At 50.6% G+C, this 22,250-nt stretch overlaps 8 protein-coding genes across 8 annotated transcripts; 6 read left to right on the forward strand and 2 right to left on the reverse strand.

Moving 5' to 3' along the window:
* Positions 1–2,274: 2,274 nt before the first annotated feature.
* On the forward strand, positions 2,275–4,289 carry Triagg1_278 (uncharacterized protein; the record flags this gene model as incomplete). Its single annotated transcript, XM_062897786.1, has 3 exons — positions 2,275–3,351; positions 3,425–3,871; positions 3,933–4,289. 3 exons carry the CDS (start codon positions 2,275–2,277, stop codon positions 4,287–4,289), a joined length of 1,881 nt encoding a protein of 626 aa, XP_062760628.1.
* Positions 4,290–4,834: 545 nt separating this feature from the next.
* Positions 4,835–5,584, reverse strand: Triagg1_280 (uncharacterized protein; the record flags this gene model as incomplete). The annotated part of the gene is made up of 1 exon (XM_062897798.1): positions 4,835–5,584. The coding sequence occupies one exon, from the start codon at positions 5,582–5,584 to the stop codon at positions 4,835–4,837; it is 750 nt and encodes a 249-aa protein (XP_062760630.1).
* Positions 5,585–6,675: 1,091 nt separating this feature from the next.
* On the reverse strand, positions 6,676–7,937 carry Triagg1_281 (uncharacterized protein; the record flags this gene model as incomplete). Its single annotated transcript, XM_062897809.1, has 2 exons — positions 6,676–7,038; positions 7,116–7,937. The coding sequence occupies 2 exons, from the start codon at positions 7,935–7,937 to the stop codon at positions 6,676–6,678; spliced, it is 1,185 nt and encodes a 394-aa protein (XP_062760631.1).
* A 518-nt stretch (positions 7,938–8,455) lies between these two features.
* On the forward strand, positions 8,456–9,603 carry Triagg1_282 (uncharacterized protein; the record flags this gene model as incomplete). Its single annotated transcript, XM_062897820.1, has 3 exons — positions 8,456–8,805; positions 8,856–9,115; positions 9,206–9,603. The coding sequence occupies 3 exons, from the start codon at positions 8,456–8,458 to the stop codon at positions 9,601–9,603; spliced, it is 1,008 nt and encodes a 335-aa protein (XP_062760632.1).
* Positions 9,604–11,767: 2,164 nt separating this feature from the next.
* On the forward strand, positions 11,768–13,758 carry Triagg1_283 (uncharacterized protein; the record flags this gene model as incomplete). The annotated part of the gene is made up of 2 exons (XM_062897831.1): positions 11,768–12,257; positions 12,320–13,758. 2 exons carry the CDS (start codon positions 11,768–11,770, stop codon positions 13,756–13,758), a joined length of 1,929 nt encoding a protein of 642 aa, XP_062760633.1.
* A 639-nt stretch (positions 13,759–14,397) lies between these two features.
* Triagg1_284 (uncharacterized protein) lies at positions 14,398–16,398 on the forward strand (the record flags this gene model as incomplete). Its single annotated transcript, XM_062897842.1, has 2 exons — positions 14,398–15,235; positions 15,299–16,398. 2 exons carry the CDS (start codon positions 14,398–14,400, stop codon positions 16,396–16,398), a joined length of 1,938 nt encoding a protein of 645 aa, XP_062760634.1.
* A 1,935-nt stretch (positions 16,399–18,333) lies between these two features.
* On the forward strand, positions 18,334–19,627 carry Triagg1_285 (uncharacterized protein; the record flags this gene model as incomplete). The annotated part of the gene is made up of 2 exons (XM_062897853.1): positions 18,334–18,975; positions 19,040–19,627. The coding sequence occupies 2 exons, from the start codon at positions 18,334–18,336 to the stop codon at positions 19,625–19,627; spliced, it is 1,230 nt and encodes a 409-aa protein (XP_062760635.1).
* A 602-nt stretch (positions 19,628–20,229) lies between these two features.
* Positions 20,230–22,218, forward strand: Triagg1_286 (uncharacterized protein; the record flags this gene model as incomplete). The annotated part of the gene is made up of 3 exons (XM_062897864.1): positions 20,230–21,045; positions 21,092–21,136; positions 21,193–22,218. 3 exons carry the CDS (start codon positions 20,230–20,232, stop codon positions 22,216–22,218), a joined length of 1,887 nt encoding a protein of 628 aa, XP_062760636.1.
* Between the last annotated feature and the right edge of the window lie 32 nt (positions 22,219–22,250).

The raw sequence follows: 22,250 nt of genomic DNA on the forward strand, positions 1-22,250 counted from the left end.
GAGTCGCGACGAGTATTTCTGAATTGACAACTTATGCCGTATGCTGCTTATAAATATCGAGACTTACATCTAACAATTCTCTTCGTCATCATGAAAGGAGGTGAGGGTAGCACAGATACTCCGCGAAAGGGAGGAAGCTCGGCATCATTTCAATTCAAACTGAGCTTATTATACTCAAATGTAGTAAACTCGAGACTTTAAAGGGTATGGACCCAAGATAGAGTAGAATTATGTGCTACATGTTGCGCAGCCGCCTTTGTCGCTTTTGTCTGCAGTTGCCTTCCGACAAGCTGAGACAAAGAACGGACGCCTTACCGCCACGCCAACATCTTCCTATGAGCTGTCGTATTGTTTTCGGTGACGATTAATATTAGTATACGCCAAGTACTACACTGTGCGCGAAACCCTTGAAGAGGCCGAAATTCCATGGGACAGAGCACGGCTGGCGCCGTTCAGCTGGCGAGGGGGTACTACGATAGCGACTGGTTGAGCTCATGCCATTGGTCACCGTAAAAGATGCAATGTATGATGCAATGCAGAGCCCAGCCTCGTAATTTCGGCCATTGTGTTGGTGTGTAATGCCCCGATCGGAAGAAAGACTGCGGTGAACAGCATCCGAAAGTTGTTTAGAACGCTGTAACCGAGGGGTATGAGGCTGCTCATCATAGCCACCAATCACAACGAGTCCAGTTTCTCTTGAACAAATAATCCCTCGAATGAAGAGCAAAAATAGGCAATAAGAAGCGTGATATTACTGGGGTTACAAGCCTTGTTTGGTACTGATCATCACAAATCGCGGACCTAGATGCAAGATGAGGAACAGGCCTCCCAGAAGAATGAAGAAGAGAGTGTTTGTCATCGGGCTTATGTTGTCGCTTTTACCTCCCAAAAAAGATGTCATCTTTTTAATTTTCTTCGTGAGATAACAATATGGATTCATCCGTCAAAATGCAACATATCGGAAATAGTCAATGATCTGAACACAAAGTCCAGTAGCAATGACAATGGGACAGCTATGAAGCTATGGCCAGCTATTCTCGAATAGCACACAACGTACATCAGTAGCTGTATGGATGCCCAAATCCTTCGCATCAGTAGCGGGGAAGCTGCCACCTATGACGGCTGCACCTGAAATGCGGAAGATCTCCGATGGTAGAGAGTACAAACTGCATATGGTCTTGTGACTCTTTTCCGAAAAAAAGAAAAGAGAAGAGAATCCTCTGTTGAGAAGGTAGACAAGTTGAGTTGGCCGCAAAGAGATGGTGGGGGGACATCAATATTTGGCTCTACCCTGCATCTACCTGACCATCTTGGAGCGTATCTCGTATCTCCACGGCTGTATTAGATCGGCCGTAGCTGCTTGAATCGACTTATTAACGGATTAAGCAGTTCCTGTTCTTAGCTAGACGGGTCGATCACTCCATCTCGACCTTTATCTTGGACTTCTAGTTGATCAGGTACTAGGTATATTGGATGCATGGATACTAATAGCCCGCCCCTCTTTCCACACAGAGCATGTCGCAATACATGCACGTGAGTGCTGTGTATCTTCTTGCTCCCTTATCTTATCGTCAATCAGTCCATATACCCACCATTCTTCGCATCTTCACGTTCTTCTACCTTGACGCTTCTTCTCCTAGTTCACCATCGTCTCGCTCTCAATTGGTTCAAAGCCTCACGTCATCATCGGTTGCTTTTAATAACCCACCGCTAAACCTTAAGCATGCTAGCTACCCTAGATATCCGTGCGGCGGGGCATTTTTTAGACGCGGCAGTGGGCCCCTCCATTTTAGAAGCTGCCGTCCAATTCGCGCCCAGTCTCGACATCCTCAGCTCATGACGCTTGTTTGACTCTTGTCGCTGCATCTCGCGATCGGAAGCATCTCGCCATATCCGTCTGCCGCTGCATTGCTATTACCGATCTCCGTTACCTGTATGCGCCGTTGGTTCAGGCGTCAGCAGCTTACTATTCCTCTCCTCTCTCGCTGTATTGGCTATTGCGCATCTCTCAGTTCTTTGCTCGTCTTCGCGTCACCTGGCCTCCAATGCTGTAACCCGCGCACACTGTTGTCGCAACGGCGCCTAGATAAATCGCAATTCTTCTGCAGGTGCTGGGACGGATTGCGACACACAAAGCAAATCTGTTGATGAAGGATTCTACCTTGCGGGACCGGCGACAAAGACGTCATTTGTTCCCGGCCAAAGTGAAACATCCAATCTCATCAACATAACCACGAGCGCACTCCCCATAGCGTCTGCCCCAAGACGAGCATCATGGAGAGACCGCGGGGCCTGAGTGGCATGGCCTTGGGCGAGGCCGTGATTATGGACAGCGAAGACAGCAATGGGCGGCAGCAAAACGCCGAAGCTGCGCCCACTGCTGCCCAATTCCGATCGCCAATGACATCTAGGACCCGCTCGCTGTCCGACAGCACTGGCACGCCGTCGAAGCTTTCGCCCAGCCCGAGAATCGTCGAGACGTCGAGGCGGACCTCCAAGGACGACAGCAGCATCACCCACCTGCCGCCGCCCGAGACACCGCGACGCTCGGAGCTGAGAGGCCTGTCGATCCAGATGCCGCCGCGGCAATTCACTCCACCACCGGGCACCCCATCCGGCGCCTACATACGGCCAGCTCCGTTGTCGCCCAAGCTGGATCACTCGCATACCTACTCCTCTCCCACCAATCTCTTACCCCGCCGCTCCCGTGGCCTCGATTTCTCGCGCGCTGCGACCAGCCTCCATCATTCGATGCTGGCTGAGCAGCCTTCGCCGGACTCGTCGCCAATGATTACAGACCGAGCGATGAATATTCCTCCTCGACGAGGGCCATATGGAGGGCCAGAGCAGACGTCGACGTCATTGTGGTCTATGATGGGCAACCAGGAGCGGCTCAATATCAGCACTTCACTTGGAAGCAACCATGCCCCTGCCCCACCGTCAGACTCCTCTAGCTCTTCCTCTGAAGATGACGACATGGACGAAGACATGGACGAGCCCTATGTAACAACTCCCCAAGTGTCCAAGATGGGTGTGCCTCCGGTGCCGGGTTCGCCCTCAATAGGCAGTCTTGCAAGCTTCCAGCACCGGCAGCGACACCACCGCAAACATCCTAAAATGAAGCCGCGCGGCCCTCTAGGTCTTGGATTCAACCTCGCTTCCGCTGCCCTCTCCAAGTCACCACCGACCAACTCAGCTGCGGCACGAGCTAGACGGGAGAGCATAAGCTGGCAGGCAAATCAACTCCATATCTCGTCGGGGGATATGGATGAAGGCGGTGCCGCAGAGGGGAGCAGCGGTGACCAAAGGAATGTGATACGGCGAGTTGTAACTCGGCGGGGGAATATGCTGGTAAGAAGTTGATTTGAATGCGGAACCACCGCCCAACACTTGTGTACAAGCGACCTAGCTGACTGGTTTCTAGCCCAAGGCGAAAGCATTTGCGCGCATCCGGGCAGCGCTTGCTGAGGAGGGGGCGCCAGCTGAAGCCGAATTCATCAGGGAGGCAGAAATCGTAAAGCAAGTCCGGGAAAGCGATGTTGATCTCGAGCCTCGCCATCAACCTACGGGAGGGGATACAAATGCCATGACGACGGCGCACTCATCGCCTAATCTGGCCGGCAATCAGGAGACGCTGGAAGATATCCCGGCAGATGACTCAATGGGAGAGTTGGGCGCGAGTTTGTCGAGTAGCTTCAAACAACATGCCATGAAGAATTCCAAGGGCAAACAGTTTTGGGATACCTTTTCTGAATCTAGTGGAGCAAGAACGCCCCCTCCAGCATCAGCCCTTTTGCCTCGTGGTTCATCATCGGGGATGAGTGAGGATACTAATATGGACTCGCCCTCTCTTAGCTCTGCCGCTTTCTATGTAAGCATCTCACCTCTTTTCACGTCGTTTTGAAATTGTGTCTAACACTCAATGCGATCAGAACGGCCAATTGCCCAGCGCGGCAGAAATTACACGGCGAATCAACAACAAACGCCGTCGAGACGACGACTTTGACCCGACAAGCTTCAAACGTCGGGCCGTCAGCCCCAGCATCAGCGCGCACAACTCGCCCGTTGTACAAAGTCCAATGCAGCGCGACGTGATGCCGTGGGGCTCACGGCCAGGTAGCACCGGTGGCGATAGGGGAAGCAGTGGGCAGAGCGAATCGGGGAGCTTGGGCGGAACGCCAGCGAATCCCCCCATAGGCTCAACGGGCCAAGTCAGCAGGAAGGGGAGGGTCGGCTTGCAGGGGATGGTTGATACAAACGACGGCATCATGCGCATGAGCATTGAGTGAATATTGGCGGGTGTATCTGGGCGGGTTACTTGCTTCGCATGGTATTCAGGATGTATGGTGGGAGGCGGGGGAGGCTTCATTGCATTGTACGGCGTTGGCGATCTTGCCGGAATGGACTGGCAAATGGGATCTATGGAACTACGGGATAAGGTGTATTAACTCGTGTATCAAAGGGGCGGCTTTATCATGTATTTTTATTTCAAGCGTTTGTAGCATCATATAAGAAGCCTAACATGTACATTTTGATACGTTACTTTGGTCGTGGAGACTTGAAGGAAGATGAGTGAATGATAAACGTAGAATCTACTGCCTTCGTTGCTATTCGTTGTGGTATCTAGTCCTGAATGCATCGAGTATTACAAGAAATATAAATTATAACTGGGTGGGTTTTCCGTTTTTGCTTCTTCACCGGGCCAAATGCATAAAAAAAGCCGCACAATCAAACGCCGGCCGGTTTCCCCAGCACATGATGCAATCTCTCTCCATCTCTCCCATACCAAATCTTCCCATACCAAATCCTCCCTATCCCCCGCACAGCGTCCAGCTTAGAACTCGACGACACCGATGCCCTCCTCGGGGACCCTGAGCGTTCCGAGCTTCTCGTCCAACCACCGCGCCAGCTCGGCGGCATGTCTCCTCATCGCAACTACCAGCGGAGCGCTCGTGCTCTCCAAGCTCGACGTTGTCATGCCACCTGCACTTATCAAGCTTTCCACTTCGCTCGGGCTTCCGACGCCGTCCCCGTTTTCGTGGTGAGCGTGTGATGACGTGTGGTGTAGGTCCTGCAGACTATACGCGGCGGGACCTACGCAGACGAAGAGAAGGCCGCATTTGAGACGCCGGATAATGACTGTGCCTTCGCTTAGCTGGACAGTGATGGTGACGGGCCTGATGGTGCGCCTTGGCCGCTGCTTGGATCGCGCTCTGTCGGATGACTCGGTCGCGTGCGGGCCGTCGGCATCGAGGTCGCGCTCATCCTCGTCATGGCTGAGATGGTGGTGGTCGTCGCTTCCATGGGGACTGCCGGGAGAACTGCTCATGGGATCGGGCGTGCGCGATCCGGGCAAAGCAGTCGGGATGGCGGCCGAGGAGGATGTGTGGATGGCGAGGAGAGAGGCGGCGACGGTGGCGTGGGTGCGCAGGACGGAGACGGGCTGGGAGGAGGCGTGCGCGAGGAGTTTGCCCTGGGAGGTGGTGAGGAGGAGAGTGGGCAGATGGGCGGTCTGATGAGAATGGAGGAAAGTGTTGAGCCTCTTGGTGAGGAGGAGAGGCGGCGTGGCGCTGGGGACGGACATGGCGACGGTCGGGGGGGTTTTTTCGATGGCCTTTGGATACTTGTGGGATTTTCGTGATCTCGGCGCTTTGCTTTGGAGTTGTCGGCGGGTTGTTTCGGGTAGCAGAAGCAGGGAGAGCCGAGCCCGCAGCGAGGGAGAGATAAGAAGCTGAAGATGAAGAAGAAGAGGGAGAAGACGAGGAAAGCCGGCCGGACGGGATGCGCGTCACGAGCCCGTTTGCTCTCGCTTGCTTGCTCGTTGACCTGCAGCGACTTGGACCAGTCGGAGCGCAGCGTCTGAGCGCCTCTTTTTTCTTTTCTTTTTGTTTCGTTCTCTCACGCGAGAGTTTTTGTGTGACCCTCGTGAAATTTGGATTTGCGAGACACACCCGCTCTGAAAAAAAAGGTGTCGACCCGAGGTTGGGGAGGAAGAGGAGCTGGCGAGCTGAGCTGAGGTGAGCCGAGCCGGATCGCAAGGGCCTACTAATGGATGGAGAAGAGGAGCTTTTAGCGGGTTTCTGGGTTGGTTCTAGCGCTGCGCGGAGAGAGGATGGCCAAGTCCCGCAGTTGAATCACGAGCTAGGCTTATGTAGAGTTTTGAGGGGGGGTTTTTGCATGTGGTGAGAAGATGGGATTTGGATGATTGTTTTATTAGAATAGAATAGAATAGAATGGAATAGGTGATAATGGAGATGAATTCTCCCGAGTGTTTTGGTGTGGGTTTGTTGGATGGACGGTAAAGTTGGTGATTGCATCGGATTGTTTCTGGGGGTGGTTGGCAGCAAGACTAACAGTTGAATGGAATTTGAAGGCAGATGGAGGTCAATACGAAACCCTCATTGGTAAAGTTTGGCCAACATGGAACTTTACTCCAGATGTCCTACACGGAATACGAATGCATCAAACACTTAGTAATACTACTCTTCTACGAGTACACCCTCGACAAATGCTATCCAAAACCCAGCATCGAGCTCTCCCCCACCTGTTGGGCGTATAAACAACAAACATACAAGATCCTCTCTGCAGATCCCCCTGTGAGGATGCGCGATATTCCACCAGCTCCCACTGCTCTAGCTGCATGCAACCTATTGAGCTAAAAATCCCCCGGTTCAATTAGCTCAGCTCGGCGGCCCAGTTTAATCCCCATTCGTTTTCTCTCTTCTCCATCTCCATCTCCGCCTCATATCTCGGAATCATGTCGTCCTCGATATCCTTATAATTCTTCCCTTCATCAGTGCTGTTCTTCCATTCTCGATAGCGGCCCATCACCAGCTTGGTCCAAGGCAGAACTTTTGTGATTTTCTTCCTGCTGTCTGGATGTAGAACAAGCAGATCCATCACCACTTGTCGCAATCCTGCCGAATACCGCGCCATGGACAATAGGCTGTAATTGGGGAACTTTCGACCTGTCATCATCTCAAAAATGACCGTACCAACGGAAAAGAGCTCATTGGTGATGGTGTAGGGGTAATTGTTCTATCCTGCCATTAGCATCTCCTGTTTTCGTTGGAATGAGGTAAAGATGAGGATGGAGCATTTGATCCCATACATACCGCTGTATCTGCTATAACGCTTGTGCGCAGCTTGTGGCGCATCGCATCCAACGACTCAAACCCTCGTCGTGCAGCCATTGCTATGCTAATCTCTACATCCCCATCCACAACATCTGGTTCATCGCCGGGAGTAATGACATGATTCGTGACGACTGCATGTTCAAAATTGCCCAGTTTACACGGTCCATACGTTTCACTGCCCCGTGGATGCTGAAAGAAGATGTTCTCCGGTTCAATCGCACGATGCAAAATCGGATTCCAATCTTGATCCACCGGTAGCCATTGTCGCTCCTCTCCAGCCGGCGCCTTTGTATCTAGGAAGAGTCGCTTTCCATCGTGGAGATATGTAATGGCGTTGAGAAGCGACGTCAGGACATGCCAGCAGAGTGACTCGGGGAGATAGAAATCAGGAGACCCGCGTGGCATATAGTCGAAGAGAGCACTGAGGTTTCCAGCATCGCAATAGTCCCACACGATGTAATTCTTTGGACGACTAAGCTGAGGGTCTTCAGCTGCCGGAGCGGCAGTAACAACGGAATTGGTCTTTATATGGCCGGCGATGGAGATGATGTTTTCATGATTGAAGATTTGAGCAATGGCAGGACCCTGGTTAGAGTCGTAAATCAAGTCGTGAAATGCTGCAGACTCTTGCCTCCTGGCCTCATCGGTGGTTTCCTGGCCAGATCCATCGAGAACTTCGAGCGGCTGGGCAATGTATTTCGGGGAGCCGTAGTCGTTCCTCTTGGCGGCAAACCAGATACCCTGTTCAGTTTTGTAGAGGAGCTCAAAGTCGGACGTGTTGGAGTCGTTTATGAATGGCATTTTCAGTGTTCAACCGACGTAATGAATACATATAATTGACAATCATACAATATGGAAAAGCGAGGTGCCGAAAGTAAGAACCGAGGTGAATTGAAGAGGAGCCAGTATTGAATTCATGTAGTTTGTTCATGCTAAATATATATCTTGCAGGTATGAATCATTAACACAATGGCAGGATATTGTCTACAAAATTGCTTTGTCTACTAAAGCACCTTTTACTGAAAGCTTCCATCTTTGTTAATTCCGGCAACATCCGTGCTTCATGTTCTTTGACTCAACGCCTCATTGTTCCGTTTGCCACAACGACATGTTCCATGCTCTTTATACTGTTAATCATCCGAGCAAACACATGTTCATGTTCATTCTGTCGATTTCCGTCTCTGAACATCGCCACTTTACAGCAAGGTGAATGTCGCCAAGCACTCTCGTAGCGACATAAAAAGCCATGGACTTGCTGCTTCTTGATCCGTTCTTGATCTTGCTCAAGACCAATTCTGCTCTACTATCTTGTCATCATCATGGAGCCGATTGTGTACACCATCGCCGGAGATGGGGATACAATCCTCGTCCTCGAAAACGCCAACCGGCCCATCGGAGCACAAAAAGACGACCCAGTGTGGGAGAATGCGCTACCAGATGTGTTGGTCGAGGAACCGCAACTTGACGACTTCAAGGTGAGAGCTCATGTATCAGAGGACGCTAACAGCCAACGAGAAATCTGGGTGCTGCTTTCATCAAAGAAGCTCGCACTTGCATCGCCAATCTGCAAGCAAATGGAGCCCAACAACCAGCCAGAGATTCGACCATTCAATTTTACGTACAAGTATCTCCTCGTCGCCCGACACTGGGATGAGAAGGCATGGAAATGGTGATGAATATAATTCACGGCAAAACAGCCAACCTCCCCGAAAAGACTAGCCTGGAAATACTTGCTAACATCTCCGTCATCGTTGATCACTTTCAATGCCACCAGACAGTAAAGCCTTTTGCGGACAAGTGGATTGCTCGTCTGAAGGAGCCCTATCCCACCTGTTACGGGCGGAATCTCGTGCTTAGACTCTACATATCTTGGGTGTTTCTGGACAGCCTCGACTTTGCCGCCTTTACGAAGATAATCATACGAGAAAGCAGGGGCCCCGTGCACACGCTGGGTTTGCCGATACCAAATAGCATCATCAGTAAGTTTAATGTTTCCTGGTTTTACACACGGGCCCAGATGCATGTAGTGTCGCATCATCAGTCAGACAACTAACTGTTTCGTTTCATAGCCGGTATTGATAACGAGAGACAGCGCCTCATTGATAAACTGTTTTACGATCTCTACGGATTGAAGAAGAAACTATCGGAAGAGTCGCGCATCTGCTCATCCGTCTATCCCTCTCACACCACCGTTGGCTGTGCTACGATTCTGCCCGATGCTCTCGTGGAAGGCATGAGAGATGTTGGCCTCACATCGCCCCCACAGAAACCATTCGACGGGTATAGCATCGTGGCCCTTGAAAAGGCTCTGCGCGGGTTTCAACAACCCGGCCTGGCGACCTTGATGTGGTCATGCGAACTCCATGGCTCCAAGATCTTTCTCCCCGCAGAAGTCTGTGCGGTGCTCAGCAAGCAGCAGTTTGAGAACATGGAGGGTCTGGAGGTGTACAAGTTCCATCGCTATTAGCGCGCTGGGGAATGATGACATGGGTTGCGACCTTTTGTCGGCCAGGGTTTACTTGTTGTTTCCAGCTCTAGTCATTTGATGTTTGCAGTTGTGTCCGGTTTTACCTGTTGGTTGCTTAGTACAGTATTGAGGCAGCTCATCCAAGGGTGATGCCAAATATATAGCCTAAAATGCCTGATTTCATTCCATCCAATTCAATCAAACCCACCGCCACGGAGCGGATGTCATGGCGTGTTTCAAAGCGACGGTGCTGAAAGCCGTGCAGACCGATAGTCGCCTTTGTATCATGGATGCCTCTCGAGCTTATCGCGGGAGGTTCGTCGTCAATGTGATGAAGGGAATTAGTTGGATGAACCTAGCGCGGCCTGTGACATTCAGATAAATTACCCGCCCATCTTTGCGTTATTATCTCGACCATACTAATGGATGCAATATTACCTGTACCCGTACCCCACGTTTGAAGACAAGGATCTACGAGTACTATCCCATCTCTCCAATTCAATTCTGTTCTGTTTTTATCAACTCGATGGCCCTTGACGGGGAAACGACCCCAAGCACGAGGCCAAGCGCTGCTGATTGTTTATTGTTTCCGCTTCCCTCCCCCCTTGGCATCAAAACCGACAGCCCGCGGCCCAACCGAACCAGCTGCACGGCACGCACCTCGTCCGGTTTGACAACGTTTGGGCGCTTGAGGCACGCGGAATGCGAAACAACTGGACACAACCGAGCAGCTGCAGGGGTTTTCGCGAGGCCAATCACGGCCCAGAGGTGCCTGAGCGTCCGCTGATATGCTGAAGCGATCGGCCAGTGAGCGGCGCCTGCAGGGGGGGTTTCAAGATGCCTCTTTGGGGGGGAAGCGGGCTTGCCGCTAGAAGGGGACCAGGGATGTTTGATGTTGCATTGATGAGATGGGATTGATGGGGATGAAGCGGTTTTTGGAGATGAAGATGGAGGGTTTCGCGGGATAACCTAGGCCCTGCTGTACTATGTCCTTACCCGCGGATAGGACATTGATCCATGCAAGAGTATTCAATGTTGTACAAGTGATATATGCTGGGGGATGGTTATCACCGCTGTACTCGTAGATCAATGTTGATGCCCTCCATCTCAGCTTCGCTACGACTCCAAGTTTGCCTTTGATGGTTCCCTGTTATCTACTAGGCCTACGGGGTATATACTAGATAATATACAAGCAGCATGAGCACGAGTGTGATTGATGCAAGGTGCAGCTGCACTAGCAGTAGCGACTAGAGTGTTGAATCACCCATTTCATCTCATCTCACTCACTCACTTGATTCATTAGAGAACAGATCCATTGATAGTACTAGGTAGCAATAGCACCTTGGCAGAATAAGAACAATGCCCACCGCCCAGAGTAGTACATCAATACAATCTATCCATCAACGATATCCCCAAGCATCCGCCTCCCCCAAAACAAGACCAGCATCTCTCGTCCAAACAATCGTCGCTCCTTTGCCGCTGTCATATCCGGAAACGAACCTCATTGCCCAACCCCCAGCCATCTTGACACACGCTCAAGGGGCGAATCTGCGACGCCAAGCAAGGCCCGCCTGCAAACCACTCCCTCCCGCGGGCCTCTCTTTTAGCTCTGGCCGTTTGCCTTCCTTCGCCCTTCCCGCTCTTGTTTTTGCTGCACGCTTCGCTGGCCGATCGCAATTCGCCTCTTTTCTTCTTCTTCTATTCTTTTCGACGGGGACCTGCAGGTGGGCGGCGCGTGCGCGGGTGTATTCTAGCGCCTATTCGTGAGGTGAGCCGCTTGTGAAGCGCTTCTCTCTGTTGTGTGCCCACACATGCCGGCCCTTTTGTCGCCTTTCTTTTTCTTCTCGAGGACGCCGGTCGTTTTCCTTTCAGATTCTCGGTGACACTACATCGCCGGTTTCGTCGCTCTTTTTTTTCCTTCTTTTTTTTTCCTTTTCAAGAGAGCGCCGTCGGAACTTCGCAGGCGAGGGACGACGAGTGCTATCGGCAGGACCGTACAAACCAACACTCTCTACGCTTCGACTTCTTTGACTTGTTGTTTTCTTTGTTTGTTCTTTGCATTCTCTTTCGTTTTGCTTTTGGCCGTTTCGAATTCGCTCCGTCGCATATTCTTTCTTTGACCCGATTTGAACACCCCGCCGTTTGCCCATCCCGCATCGCCAAGATGGGTTGCCTCAGTCATCGCCGCAAGGAGACACGGCAATACACCGACCAGAAATGGGATTACATTAACCTCTCCGACTTCAAGGCCAAGGGCTGCGGTGCCGTCTTCGCATACGTCACCCTATGGATGGGCCTCATCATCTCCCTCACTGTCTACGGAGTCGACACCTTTACTGCCGTCCAATTGCTTGTCTTCAACCGATGGTCGTCCGAGATCGAGCCCGCCATTCCCTTTTCCGTTTCGAAATGGATCTTTTCTGTTTGCATCATCTTGTCCTTTGTCAACCTCGGATTCGAATGGATTCGTGCGGCTCGAAAGATTAAACGAGGAAACGTTGCCGAGGTCTATCTTGACAGTCTGGCTGTCCGCTGGGAGTCAATCCGTCTGGGGTCTGGCCAAGGCTTTAAGCGATTCCTTGTCTTTACCGAGCTCACCAAGAGTAAAAAGGGCGCCGAATACATTGCCCTGTTTACTTATTTTAGCTTTCAATGTATGTGCTAGCATTGCAATGAATCCCCCCTTGACTAGACTCATCTTTGCTAACTTATGCAGCCTGGATCCGAGTTCTATTCTGCACCAGTCCGCGACAAGTAGTCAATGCCTTGACTCTCAGATCGGTCTATCTCGCCAAGCTCGCCGTCAGCTCAGACTCAGTCGGGGGCTCTATTTCAGAATTCTTTGACAAGATCAAGACGCTTGCGCAACAGGACTTTCGCCAGGCTGCCATTCTAGGAGGCATGTGCTTCACACTGGTTGTCTGGGTCTTTTCGGCTTTATACTTGCTTTCCGCCGCCCTCTTCTACGTCTGCTTCCTCTTCCACTGGATTCCTCGCACCGACGGCGGCCTGACAGGATACTGTGAGCGAAAAGTCAACAGCGCTCTGCTCAAGATTGTAACCAAGACGGTCAACAAGGCGCTCGCCAAGGGGCAGGCAGACAGGATGAAGAGAGCCATGACCGAGAAAGGCGAGGCTCACCCAGACACATCGCTTCCTACTCTACCAAATGTCGGCATCTTCACACCACCGCAACAAGCCGGCGTCACTGCACCTTTGCCCGCCTACACGTCGAATCCAGGGACCCCGGTGGGAGACTTTAAGCGGCAAATGCCCCCACGGAGCATGACGGGAGCCTCAACCATGAGCTACTCTTCTCGGGCTCCATTGGTCAGTTCCGCTGCCGATATGGGATACACAAATAATACCAGATCAGCATCCCCCGAAGACATGCTCCCGGTCATGCCGTATCTGCAGAGGACTGGGACGGGGGACTCTATGAGAAGCACAGACATGAACCATATGCGTTCAGGTTCAAGTTCCTCATATGGTCAGCCGCGTTCACAAAGCCCTCCAGGCAATGGTCCTCGGCTGGATATGAGCCACATGCGGACTGGCTCAAACTCATATCGACAGCCGTTCTCTGAAAGCCCCGCGAGCATGGGTCCGGCGGCTGCATCGTCAATGTACGCGCCGTCGACAAGGTCAATTCCCTCGCGTATCACCGACCAGTATGGCAATCGTCAACAGATGCAAGACGATGCCCAATCTTTCCGAGGCCCGCCACCTAGGTCATATACTTTCAACAACGACATGCAAGACGATGCCCAGTCTTTCCGAGGCCCACCGCCCAGGTCATATACCTTCAACAATGAAGGTCGATCCAGCCCAGCACCGTCTGCTGCAGGATCATCTTACTCAAGAGCCCCTCGGCAACCCGTGAGAAGTGCGACAAGCCAAGTGCCCCTGCGTGGCATGCGGTTTACTCCTCAGAGGCAGATGACCGAGCCAATGTCTAGCCGTGCACCGGGAGACACTTTCTACAGCGGAAATGGATCACGGATGCCGCAACCTAGACAGCTGCTTCGTCAAAATTCCCAAGACTTTTACAATCCTCAGGCTCAAGCTCAAGCTCAATCTGGGTCAACATATGGATCAACATACGGATCAGCATATGCATACGATGTCGAGGCGCAGAACAATGGTAGATATTAGAGATAGAACTGCCTCTTAATCTGTCCGACAGGTTCGGAACTAAAAGTATTTTCTTTTCAACCGCGATTTGCATCATGAACTAGGACAAACGTAAAGGCGCAAGGATGGGCTGAGAAGGACAGCCGTGGGATCTGTACTATTAAGGAAATATACCCAAAATATCATGACTGGGTTCGAGGGATAGGTATTAGGATAATTGAGCATGAAAGATGATTGAAGCTTGTTGTATCAAGTCCATTGTGAAAGAAATCAATGAGTCAACAAGAGACATTTCCTCTCCTCGGTTACCGCAACACAAGATGATCTCGATACCTGCACAACAACAGTGAAGACAAGATACTGCTCCATGCCAACGTTGGCAGTCGAATGCGGGGGTCGCATCTCTAGACTTTTTAACCTTTGCATGAATTGTCAGCGCTAACATCCAGCAGACGAATGAGGGAAATGCGGCGCTTTTGCCGCACCTTGATTTGTCACCGTTGCCAATCTTGGTGCGTATGGAATCCGTCAAGGTGAGGAGGTTAAACTCAGTGAGGCGATTGTCTAGACAGTCGGGCGTCTGCCTTTCTAGAAGTCTCGAGTGGTTGCTCAAACTCACTGTCACTCTTCTTCTCATAATCACGGCTGCCGTGACAAGGCATGCTGCTCAGCCAAATCATCTCGTATAACCTCTCACAGCTGCTCTTGTTGCCAAACGCCCCTCTCAGCGTCTTCACCACAAACGCCTCCATCGCAGTCGACGCCACAATGCCGTCTCTCGTGTCGACTTGGCATCCGGGCGAGGTCGCCATGCATCGTGAGCTGCGGACGCCTCGCCTCGAGAATCCCACGTCGGCGGGATGCCCAATGCCGTATGCCGTAAGAGTGATGCACTCGCAGCTCGTTGCGCTGGGAACCCTAGACGATGAGGGCAGGCCGTGGACGACTATCTGGGGCGGAGAGAGAGGCTTTGCTAGGCCGGTTGCCGAGGGTGTGCTTGGTGTTAAGAGCGCCGTGGATAAGCAGTACGATCCTGTGTTCAACGCTTTCTGGAAGTCTTCTGATGGGAAGAATGGCGGTCCTGACGAAGAGGGCATAGTGAGGCCTGAAGGAGGCAAGATGATGTCCGGTCTGTCCATTGATCTCGAGACTCGCGATCGCGTCAAGCTCGCAGGTCGACTCATTGCCGGCGCTGATATCAGCGGTGATGAAAGCGAAGTCCAGCTTGCGTTTCATGTGCAGGAGAGTCTCGGCAACTGCCCCAAGTATATCAATAAGAAGGCTCTTGAGAAGACCGTGCCTCAACCTGAATTGGTACCCGGAGGTCCCGGAGAGATATTACCGCCTGAAGCAATTGCTTTGATTGAAAAGGCAGACATGTTCTTCCTATCGAGCACCAATGGAGAGAGCATGGACACCAATCACAGAGGTGGACCGAGAGGGTTTATCAGAGTGTTGAAGAATGACGAGGATGGTGTTGAGCTAGTATATCCAGAGTGTAAGTTCTTTCACCCTAACCGTCCAACATGACTGAGAACTAACAAGAGTGTGACAATAAAAGATTCCGGAAACAGGCTATATCAATCACTAGGAAACCTCAAGGTGAATCCCCTCATTGGCATCGTCATCCCCGACTACGACACATCCGACGCCCTCTATCTCACCGGCCACTCCACCATCCTCCTCGGCAAGCAAGCCTCCGACCTCATCTCCCGCTCCAACATGGCCGTCAAAATCACAATCTCCGCTTCCCACCTCGTCAAGTCCAGCCTCCCCTTCCGCGGCACCCCCAACGAACCATCCCCATACAATCCTCCCGTGCGATATCTCCTCTCCGAGAAAGCACCAGCTCTTGCTCCCACAGACCGCCCCGACGTCAACGCCACTCTCGTCGCAAGGGACATTCTCACACCCACAATCGCCGTCTTCACATTCAAGCTCGAGACAAGAGACGTAAAGGGCCTCCCCCAGTGGCAACCCGGCCACCACGTCACCATCAACTTTGAAATGGAAGTCAGCGGTGGTTACGCCCACATGAACGACCAAGACCCCCAAAGCCTCAACGACGACTACGTCCGCACATTCACCGTCTCCAGCCCTCCCAATTCTCTCCCTCAAAAGGACCATTTCCAAGTCACAGCGCGTCTCCATGGTCCAGTGACGAATTTCCTCTGGAGGCATAACCTCCGCGTCCCTCTCGATCTCTCCGTCATGGGTTTCGGCGGCAAAGAATCCTTTGCACTACCCGTTTCCGCGCCATTCAAGGAACCCATCTATGTTGCCGGCGGCGTAGGCATCACGCCCATCCTCGCACAAGCAAAAGCTGTCCTCGACGCTTCTGTTCCATTGAAGTTGCTATGGACACTGCGCGGCGAGGATCTCCCTCTTGCAATCCATACGTTCGATCAAATCCCTGGTCTGGCAGAGAAGACCACTTTGTATGCTACGGGATCGCTTTCTGAGGAAGATGCGGAGAAGATGCTTGAGAAGATTCGTGAACGGGGTGCGACGGTGCACGAGCGACGGATTAGGGCTGATGATTTGGGGGAGATGAAGAATGGAGGGAAGAAGTTTTATTTATGTACGGGAGCTGGGCTTTTGACGTCGTTGAGGGGTTGGTTGGACGGCGAAGACGTGGTTTGGGAGGATTTTGGATATTGAATGGATTGGGATGTAGGGAAAGGCTTAGGGTTTGTCTGTGGAAATCATAGTTTTTCTTTTCTAGCATTATTGAACAATCACAGCTCTCACTGTCATTACTTGATTGAGCACACGCTACTCTCGCCTTATAAGGCTAGATTCATCTTGCCGGATGTAAAGAAGAGCCTTATGATCATTCCATTATTCATTCGCTTGTTGTTGCTCTCTGTAAGGAGGTGGAAGATGTATCTCGATCGCTTCGTCGTAGTAGTGGATGATGTGCTTTCGGAAGATAGCCTAGCAGAAGGGTAAATTCAGCATGTATTAAAAGCACAGTGATTTGCTTCGATGGATGTAGAGAGGAAGGGGTCACTGCAAAAATTGGCCTCATGGAAAGCTTCCAAGTAGATGGCTGGAGGAATAGTCGAGGAAATATCTTAATAGGATAGCTATAAAGAAGATGGGGGAATAGAGGGTCCGTAACCCATTATGCCACTGTGATTCAGGAGGCAAAGCAGCTGGGGTTCAATCAGATGCATCCGTCGTATGAATAGAGACGTAGGAAATCGACATGATGGGAGTTGTCCTTGTAAACAAATATAGTTGAGGTACCGACAGTGCCAGCCGGTCAAATCACGGCAGGCCGCTCCGGTAATCAATGGAGGAGGAGAATATGAACTTTCCACATTCTCAAACATCATGACGGTGTTATTCTTCTTGTGAATGAGCCCAACAACCCCTTCTCAGTGAAGACGAAGAGTGGTTTCATTGCCGGGTTGTGGTTTTGTCTCGCGACTATGAGGGTAAACAGCAGTGGCAACAGAACAAACAAGATAAAATGATGATAAATCATAAGAAAGAAATAAAAAAAGGTCTAGACTGGCCGAGAGAAGATGTGAATACATCTAATCTGACTACCGGAGAAGCTAAACGATTTAGATGATTGTTGGCTTGCATAGGAGAACCTGATTTAGCATGGGGAAGACCCTCCTTATGCTGACCACTGTGGAGAAGCTTCATGAATCCTACTACTACATGGTTACGGTTGCGGTAGTAGCATCACGATGAGGGAGGTAGTTATCTTCACAGTGTGTGTACAAACATGTGCTTGAGTAATTTGGGTATTATACATGGCCCAATGAAGATAGTATTTCATTGGCTTGTAAATTATAGTCTCAACTCACAACAAACAAAGCATCGTGTAGATCAGGAAGAGAGATACGAAAATCTTTGCCAATTAGTACAGAACTTGTTTGGGACTTGCCGTAGATACACAGCTGCTAATGCCGAGGGTTGGAAAGCCGCTCACCGTCTCACTGGCGGAAGTGGTGCAATAAAATTACGCCTTCTTAGGACCACCACGTACGCTCATGCAGGGAGATTTAAAATGACTTGAAACAAATTATTAGAGGGGCCGTTGATACCAATTGTCTCCTTATGGCATCTTCCCCGTACGGCTTGTTTTCAACGACGAGGCTTTATCAGCTTTGACCGCCGTAGCGACCTCAACGGGCACCATCTTGACTGCATATACGCGTATTTCTTGGTGCAGTCGCTAACCAATACGAGCCGTACCGGCTAGAGACTTGGAACATTTCGTCGACTTTGAAAATAAAGAAGCAATTGATTGGACAAGACCTGGTTCGGCATTGAAGGAGCTGATGTGGGTGTTGGTGAATACGCGTATATGCGGGTGCCGCATTCGTATTCGGGAGGCCCATGCTTGACACAGCGGCTGGGTAACGTTATCCGGCTATGTGAACAGTAGATCTGGATGGTTGATAATGTAAGCAGATAGATATCTAGAAGATGGGAGCAAACGTCTACAAGTATAAGAGACTGCACTTCTGTTTGCTCTGGTTCCAGCCATACTCGGATCACCCATACAACACCACTCTCTCTTTGAAACCTTCCATCCCTTCTTCACTTACCAATACCAAAAAAACACCCGCCAAAATGGTCAACTCAACAAGTCAGGCTCTTCTTCCGGCCGACCAGGCCAGGAACATGGCCTTTGACAAGATCTTGCACAAAAACTCGTCGACATCTCAGGGTGGTCTTCGTGCCATGATCAACAAAGACAACGAAGCACACAAAGCTGCCGTCGTTGAATACTTTCAACACTGGGATGACAAAAAAGCCGAAGACGAGACTGAAGACGTTCGACAATCCCGAGTCATTGACTATGCTAGTTTGACAAGACAGTATGGAAGCATCTCTGTTTACGTCTTCTTCTATTCTGGGTGGCAGGTTACTAACTCGGGACACACTGGCAGATACTACAACTTGGCGACCGACCTATACGAATATGGCTGGGGTGAGGCATTTCACTTTTGTAGATTTGCTTATGGAGAGACCTTCAAGTCAGCCGTGAACCGACACGAACATTATCTGGCAAGCAGCATTGGCATCAAGCCTGGAATGCGGGTGCTGGATGTCGGATGTGGTGTTGGCGGACCGGCACGAGAAATCGTCAAGTTCACAGGATGCCACGTCACCGGCTTAAACATCAACTCCTACCAAATCAGCCGAGCCAAGCAGTATGCTGTAAAAGAAGGGCTTACCCATAAGCTGGATTTTGTTCAAGGAGATTTCATGGTTAGTATTTCAATCTCTAGAGAAATCAGATGAAGTCAACTTGAACTAACCCAATCCCCAACAGAATTTGCCATTCCCCGACGACTCGTTCGATGCCGTATACGTAATCGAAGCCACCGTCCACGCACCGTCGCTGGAGAGTGCCTACAGAGAAATCTTCCGTGTCCTCAAGCCAGGAGGCGTCTTTGGCGTCTATGAATGGTTCATGACAGACGCCTACAACAACGATGACATGACCCATCGCCAAATCCGTCTCAACATTGAGCAAGGCGACGGCATTGCCCAGATGCTCAAAGTCGAAGACGGCCTCGCCGCCATCCAGGCCGCAGGCTTCACGCTTGAAACCCACTACGACCTCGCTGAGGACGACAGCAACGATACAAGTGTTGCTCCGTGGTATTGGCCTCTGGGAACAGATCTTCGCTATGCTCAGACGCTTTTGGACGTGCTGACAGTCTTGAGGATGAACCGGTTCGGCAGGGAGGTATCTCATGCTTTCATTTCTTTGCTAGAGCTGCTCCAGATTGCTCCGGCAGGGACCAGAAAGACGGCTCAGAGTCTTGGAAAGGCGGCTGATGCGTTGGTTGAGGGAGGGAAGAAGAAGTTGTTTACGCCGATGTATCTCATGGTTGGCCGCAAGCCTGAATTTTAATTATTTGCTAAAGAACTTGGTAGTGTTCTTCTCAAGATATGTTTATTAATTTACATTTTATTTTCGCAACTGTATGTTCATGTTTGTCGAGTGCTGTTAATTGGGACTTCGCAATACCAAGGCCCCGACGCAACGTAACTCACAAGAGTATGATAATTGTCAATCATTGTAACATAGTGCAAATGAATATTAATTGCAAAGTTTGTATACAAGAGTTGTGTTACTTCTTCAGTTCCGTGCTACCGAAGATCGCAATCGTATCAAGTTACAACGGCACATGACTTGGCATCTTGTTTTAGATTACAGGTAACTAACCCTTGCATTTTTTTTTTCTGGCGCAAACACGCGCCGAATCGCGTGTTCGATTTCAGACCAGACTTCACTTTCCGTTACCCTTTCACATCTCGCAATCGATTTGCTACCAGAATGATGTATGGCCGATTGGTAGCAGAAAACCATTGAAGCCCCACGTATAAGCCGAAAGCCTCCGCAATACACGTATTCACCGCGGCTCTTTTCGCATAGCTACATGAGCAAAACACAATTATTTTGCTACACTCGATTTCCTGCATTCCACACATCAGCCAACATTATCCGGCAGCATGCGTTTGTTAAAGACTGATACGCTTGAGTTTCGAGACTTTGACTATGGCAACATTCCGGAGTACGCCATCTTGTCACATCGATGGGGCAGCGAAGAGCTTACCCTCCAGGAGTTGGAAGCAGGCGTAACTAACAAGCAAGGATACAAAAAAGTGCAGCAGTTCTGCTCAAGAGCCAAAGCTGACGGGTTCGATTATGGCTGGGTTGACACGTGCTGCATAAACAAGGCGAGCAGCGCGGAGTTGTCAGAGGCCATCAATTCCATGTACCTCTGGTATTACCAAGCTGAGAGGTGCTACGCCTATCTCGTGGATGTCCCATCAAAGTCCAATATTGAAAATAGCGAGTGGTTTGCCAGAGGATGGACTCTGCAAGAGCTCGTTGCGCCCTCGGAGGTTTACTTTGTTGATGAGCATTGGAATGACTTGGGAACAAAGAAAGACCTGCAACAAGTCGTGTCTAAGTGCACTGGTATACCCATCAGCATCCTCTCAGGCGATGACGATCTTGAAACAGCCAGCATTGCACAGAGAATGTCATGGGCTGCCAACCGAAAGACACAAAGGCTTGAAGATCGGGCTTACAGTTTGATGGGAATCTTTGGCATCAACATGCCTTTGCTGTATGGAGAAGGCGAGCGAGCCTTCATTAGACTGCAGGAGGAAATTATGAAAGTCTCGGATGATCATAGTATTTTTGCATGGGAATATTCCGACAATCGTGGCGGACTACTGGCAACTTCCCCCGAGGCGTTCAGAAACTCCAAAAACATCATTCCGTTCAATCACTTCAATGATCATAACGATGCTTCGACCGTAAGCAGTCGAGGAGTCCATTTAAGTGCCCGTTTTATGGGTATAGGCCCCCGAGGATTGGGTCTCGCGATTCTTCATTGCAAACAGCGGGGTGTGGAAGATAGGCCGATTGCCATTTACGTCAGAGACTTATTTGGCACAATGCAGACATTTGAAAGAGTCAGATGCGAAAAGCTGGAACAGCTTGATCTGAGAAAATTTAGATCCTCACAGTATCCAATGAGAAATCTATGCGTCCAAACGGGGAGAATGACGCCTATTCGCAGATCTAAGAACCTTGGGAAGAATGGTAACACTAACCAATACGATATTTACGACAATGACACCCTGGAGCAACTGATAAGTCTTTCGGATCCAGCAGCTTTATTACGCGCTGCCGAATCCGGATCTGAAGATCGCGTATGGCTGCTACTGACACGGGATGACGTTATGATCGACTGGATGGATGAGCGCAAAGAGTATGCCTTGTTGCGCGCAATAGATGGCGGTCATGAGAACATTGTCAAGATACTACTTGCTCGTGGTGCCAATTCTGGCTACATTGCCGGCACATTTAGGACACCCTTGTTGTTTGCAGTCCAAAGAGAAAACAAGTCAATAGTCAAGCTACTACTTGATAACGGGGCCAAGGTCGACTTCAAAGATGAAAAGCTTGTGGAGACACCGTTGCTAACAGCGGCCGAAAAGGGGCTTGAGGATATTGTTGAACTTCTGCTGGACAAAGGCGCCGACATCAACTCTTGTGATCGGCCCAGTAATACGCCGCTGCGGGTAGCTTCCAAGGCAGGGCATTATGGTATGGTCAGGCTGTTGCTTGACAATGGCGCCAGAGTTGACTTTACACATTCCCGCTACCAACACACGCCGCTACAAGAAGCCGCCGCATGGGGACACGAGAGCGTTGTCGAGCTGCTGCTGGAATGGGGCGCCGATATTAACTCACAAGACGCCAGGGGCCGGTCGCCGCTCTACTTGGCCTCTTCAGGTGGGCATGAGAATATTGTTAGGCTACTCGTTGAAAGGGGAGCCGAGGTCGATGAGAAAGTCAAGATGCCATCCTCGGGATATGAGACTGTTAACAAGGTATTGCAAGATAAAGATATAGATTCGGGGGCTAAGCCAAAGAAAAAGACATCAGGAAATTTTTCCATTAATCTCTTCAAGAAGACTTGAAAGAGTGTAACTAAGTTTTAGTTGGCTAGAAT

This window comes from Trichoderma aggressivum, assembly GCF_033847375.1.
Source record: "Trichoderma aggressivum f. europaeum strain CBS 100526 chromosome Unknown scaffold_001, whole genome shotgun sequence".
Classification (NCBI taxonomy): domain Eukaryota; kingdom Fungi; phylum Ascomycota; class Sordariomycetes; order Hypocreales; family Hypocreaceae; genus Trichoderma; species Trichoderma aggressivum.